Source organism: Penaeus japonicus, unplaced genomic scaffold (assembly GCF_977035675.1).
Source record: "Penaeus japonicus unplaced genomic scaffold, GWHDUDI00000001_assembly GWHDUDI00000019, whole genome shotgun sequence".
Taxonomy (NCBI): Eukaryota; Metazoa; Arthropoda; class Malacostraca; order Decapoda; family Penaeidae; genus Penaeus; species Penaeus japonicus.
This window is the reverse complement of record NW_028234421.1, coordinates 23,359,132-23,364,131: the sequence shown is the minus strand read 5'-3', so window position 1 is coordinate 23,364,131 and position 5,000 is coordinate 23,359,132. Positions and strand designations below refer to the sequence as shown.

At 37.4% G+C, this 5,000-nt stretch overlaps 2 protein-coding genes across 21 annotated transcripts in view; one reads left to right on the top strand and one right to left on the bottom strand.

Moving 5' to 3' along the window:
* The window catches only part of LOC122250178 (uncharacterized), a 48,560-nt gene extending 45,601 nt beyond the window's left edge, over positions 1-2,959 (top strand). For both annotated transcript variants that reach the window (XM_086547544.1, XM_043011513.2), the window contains exon 5: positions 165-2,959. In XM_086547544.1, coding sequence (XP_086403670.1) covers positions 165-306 — 142 coding nt within the window. In that variant the 3' untranslated portion in view covers positions 307-2,959. The remainder of the gene's footprint in view (positions 1-164) is intronic.
* A 52-nt stretch (positions 2,960-3,011) lies between these two features.
* Wdr62 (WD repeat domain 62) overlaps positions 3,012-5,000 on the bottom strand; it is a 155,922-nt gene continuing 153,933 nt past the window's right edge. For all 19 annotated transcript variants that reach the window (XM_086547531.1, XM_086547537.1, XM_086547539.1 and 16 more), the window contains one exon: positions 3,012-5,000. This exon is cut by the window's right edge and continues 1,336 nt beyond it. The gene's annotated coding sequence lies outside the window, so the exon portion shown is untranslated.

Here is a 5,000-nt window from a genome sequence, read left to right as displayed (position 1 = left end):
GGTTTATTATGTTAAAGAACGCTAGGGTGACGGATAGTTTAGTAAATAGTCTGTATTCATGTTTAATGCTAAATAGAACCATTTAGAAATCTTGCACATTTAGATCCGCTACTGCTAATTTCCCTTGATTTTATCCCGTGTTTGAACAAAGATCTTGCTTGCAGGTTTTTGGACGCTTTCGTTAACCAAGATGACAACCCGAACGACGAACTTGGAGAAGACGCGGAGGACGATGAAGAGGACGAAGACGAGGAAGAGGAAGAAATGGAAGAAATCAACAACAATGAAACTACGCCCGTGTACTAACAAGAGCCAAGCGCCCAGATTCCGTTGGAAACCCGAGCCAGCCGCGTCCCACGGGAGCCGCAGGTGTTCCGATGGCTCACGGTTTCACAGTCATTATGAAAGGGATTGCAAATACTGCGGGGTCGGGGCATGGCAGTCCCCTCACACGTGCTGATTGCCCTTCACTCGGGACCAAGCATTAGTCGTTGCAATGTTTTGTTGAATGGAACCATGTATGTTGATGTCACTTTCGTGCCCCGACCCCAGTCCAAGAATGTGCTTAGGTGAATAATTAAATATTTATATATTATGATTCTTCTGTTAAATGTGGTTGCTGTTGAATATACATGAGGATTTTGTAGCAGAAGGTTGCAAAATACGCGTGTGACATCTAACAGGGAAGTGATGCAGTGGACCAAGGCAATTGTGCAATACAGATACTCAGAGGTACCAAATACTTTTCACACTCCGAAAGCAGTGACAGTGCGTACCGCAAGTTCTCTTATTTTAACCTCCTGCACAAATGTGAAACATAGTGAGGCAGTGTCACATTGTAGAAATGAATGTTGTGAATCAAAACTGTTGTCCACCCCCACCCCCCAAGAGTGAGCTCTAGTGATTGTGAGATGTATGTAGTGCGGCTGCTACATGATTTAACTTTGTGTATTTCTTTCGACTGAGATCCACTTTCCACTAAGAGAAAACCAGGAGAAAAAGAAGAAAAAAACACTTGGTTGAGGAGAAAAGAAGAAAGATTTTGTTTTTTCTCAGAAAAGAAGAGAAAATGTAATAATGACTAGCAAAGTATATTAATTTTGGCTGATATTCAGTTCATCATCGGAAGCTATCACAGGCTGCTCAAGTAGAGATCATTAACAAGAAATGTCTTCCATGATTCCTTCCACAAACAGGCCCTTTTTGACCTTTCGACGGATTCGCGCTACTGCTTTTTATCTTCAGTAGTGACCAAGATATTTTGGACAGTTCTCCCAAATGCAATTGAAAGGATTCAGAATATCGTAATTAAAATGATGACCTGAATATCCAATTTATCTTTTGTACAGTTTCCTTTACTTCTTGTTTTGCCAGCCATGACATAGGTCCCCTGTTTGGCATTTTTGTTTGTCATTGAGGACCAGGTTACTTGTAATCCATTCCTATAATTTTTAATAGCACTGCATCACAGATTTTATTTTTTATTTAGCTGCACTGCATTGTGCAGTGGACTGTATAGTTATGGAAAACTTGAAGGGATTTCTTTGTCAGTGGTAGTGTGAATAACTTTGATATTGTGTTTTTGTTTTTGTTTTTTCTATATATTTTTTGATGGCTGCAAAATGTTCCGTGGTCAGTCTTGGGCAAAATAGGAGAATCCGTCTGTAGCAAAATCCATTGTTTCATGAGACGAAAATAGGAAAATTCTTACAAAAAGAAGCCATCTGATATGCATAAGTTCACAATTCTGCCTTTGAACTGCAACATATGCACCATCAAAGCACTGTATCAAGTAGTAGAATTCCTCAAGCAGTTTGAAAATGTGCCTTACCGATTTTTGTATCCCATGTCCGTTTGCCTCTTCACTGGTTGTGGGAGAATATGCCTTTTGAAGTATTATGCTTTGTAGCAAACAAATCTGCCTTTTTTTTCTTTTTTTCTTTTTTTTTTTTACATGGTTGGCCAATAGAATATTATTCTGGTTAACTAGTTTCAGAATAGCATATGTGAGGGGTCTTTTTGGAGTCGTAATTTAAATCGATCATTGACGTGGTTTAACAGAAAAACAATTTGTGTATCTGGCCTTAGGGATATGGTTATAGTTTCCCATTTATTTCATCTCAGTCAGTCATTCCATTTTCATCACATCATCTAATCTGTCTTATAGTTCTGCGCATTCCTTCATTCATTCCTGAATGCTAAAACATAACTGAAATCTCTCTTCAAATTTCAATCATCAGTGCATGACAATTGGACCACTTAGCTATGAAAGTCACAGGCCAATATCATTGCAAGCTCAAAGTTTCAACATTTGACCCTTGTTTAGTCAGAAATCCTCTAAAATACTTACAAATGGTGCCTTAGGAAAACTTTTTATACTTATAGTATGCACACAATATCATGACAGTATTAAGTAGCTTCACACTAAATCTTGCTCCTTCCAATTCCACCTGCTTAGCAATTGTGTCCGGCTTGAATAACAAGTTATCATTTTCATATTTAATTTTCAGCATGAGTGGATAATGTGCACATAGAGTTGTTACAAATGAGACAATTTCCATTAAGTCCTGTCCAAGTCAAAATTTGGTGAAAGGCATAGATTCTAAGTTTACTGAGGTTGGTTAACCATTTTATCAAATGTTCTGTATCATGTCTAGAAAAGAGTATGGGTCTAAACTTGGAAATTGGACAGTCGTAACGTTTCATTGTATATCAGAGTAATATATATTTTATTGTTTATGTTCTTTGCCTTATGGACTACCAAAGATTGAACATAGAAAAATTATAGCCATTTGTTTAGAAATGCTGGATAATCCATGTATGTATATTGTACTTTCCATTTATTGCACAGTAAATTTGAAGCAATGCAAAAAATGGTCATGAAGGCAGAGACAGTATTGCAAAGTTAATATATTGCAGATATTTTTATCTTTATAATAAAATTTATTGTAAGAGGTAATAATGTATCAGTGTATCCTTCAAAGAAAACAGAATAACAGAAAAAAAAACTATTTCAAGTTATGTTTATTAGGTTTTAAACAAAGACATCATTCTTCTGTAGACATATTTTATCAAGAAATGAGATTTCATTTGGCAGACATTTACCCGGATCTCCATATGAGCACAATCTAGCCTCAGAGCTGTTCAACAGCACCGAGGCGACACCCTAAAAAATGGAGGACAATCACACTATTATGGAAGGCATTGATACAATTAGATCACAGGGAAGACAAAAGACTTGCAAGGCCTGCAACCTCTCCTGTGATAACTGAGCCCCCTAAGCAAGGGAATGATGTCTAGAAGCTATGGAGACTGTACACTATGATACAGCTATACACTCCCTTGCAGGTCTGGCATCGACCATGTCTGCAAGGGTTTGGCACACCTCATCGCGGCACCGAGTGGCACCCTCTGGGAATATGACCTGACTCAGCTCAACTTAATACAATAGCTTTACAAAATTTTGTGCACTGCAAACTAAGAGCTGGAATGAGTAGACCACTGGGCTCCCACAACTGCCCCTATCCCAGCCTGGCTCAAGAGCGTGGCTTAATGTCGCATTTGTCGCCAAATGGGCACAAGCCTCCACTATCAAGTACATCATCCTAGGCCATCATAAAACAATAAATTTCCAAAACTGTTTTACGTGGAAAACCAACACTAACGGTAAAACCTATCAAAAATGAATCTGCAAAACAAGACGTTCCATCATTTTCATTTTCTTTCCAGAAAGTTGACAAACAAACATTTTCCAAGACTAATCTATCAGGGGCAGACTAATAAAATAATTAGAACTAAAGTGCTGCTCACTTGCCTACTGATGCTGCAACTACCAAAGCTGCAGTATCATTAAAAAAAAAAAAAAAGTCAACTAAAGGAGGCTTTATTATTCTTCAGTACATGATCACTGCATAATTTCAAACCACTATTCCTCTTGAGAATCTTTTTGAGAAAAATGAGCACAGACAGCAGTGAGCAACATAGCAACAATTTTTGGTATCAATGAGCAGGAGTCAACGCAAGATTGCAACAACACCCATGACACTTCTGAAATCTCTTGGTGGCTATTGCATAAATTGTCTGGTCTGTGTTAGGATTTTATATCCAAGCACAGCACATGCACGTGTTATGATTAATCAATCAGATATTCAATAAAATCAATCAAATGCTCTTTTCACGACCCTGGATAGAGATTCAGAGCACATGAAAAAATACTTTGATTATTAATATGACACTATTCCATATATGCTGTGTTTCTTCCTAACTCTAATTACCAGGCAGTAAAACTTGCACAAATATAACACAAAATATGTATAGTAAACACCATTAGGTAAACAGCCAGCCCAAATCAGCAGTAAGCCATCACCATGTCCAATGACATTAAAAAAAATGAAAAGTTAGATGTAGTTAATAGCATATGGATAATGTTAAAGACAACATGCTGTTAAGTTATGAATGTACGATAAAATTATTTCTAATACCAAGAAAGAATGCCTTTGACTTGGTGCTATTGGCCTACTTGCTGTATTGAGACAGCCGAGTGCCGATGTTTGATGCATCCTTGCGTCAACGTGCCACTCTCACCTGACAACCACTTTGTACAGATAACTAAGGACCTGGCTCATCGCATACGTCCGGTGAATGTCTCATCATCTACACCAGACAAATGGATCCAGAAAAAAATGTTTGAGTTTCGTTTCCACATGAACAAAAGAAAAAAAAGAAAACTTTTCCGCACGTATGCACGTATGTATGTATGTATGTATGTATGTATGTAAACATGTATATCTATTTATGAGGCATGTATGATGATAGAAATGTATGTCTGTCTGTTAACACAATTTGCATCAGTGTAAATATATTTTAAGCATGAATACATGAATATATTTATACAATATAAAGGATATGTATGTGGACATGTGTGTAAATTCAATGAGAAGTTCCTGTCTATTTTACCATCCTCTCCAGCATGATGACCAATGTCAAAGTACATCTTAAAA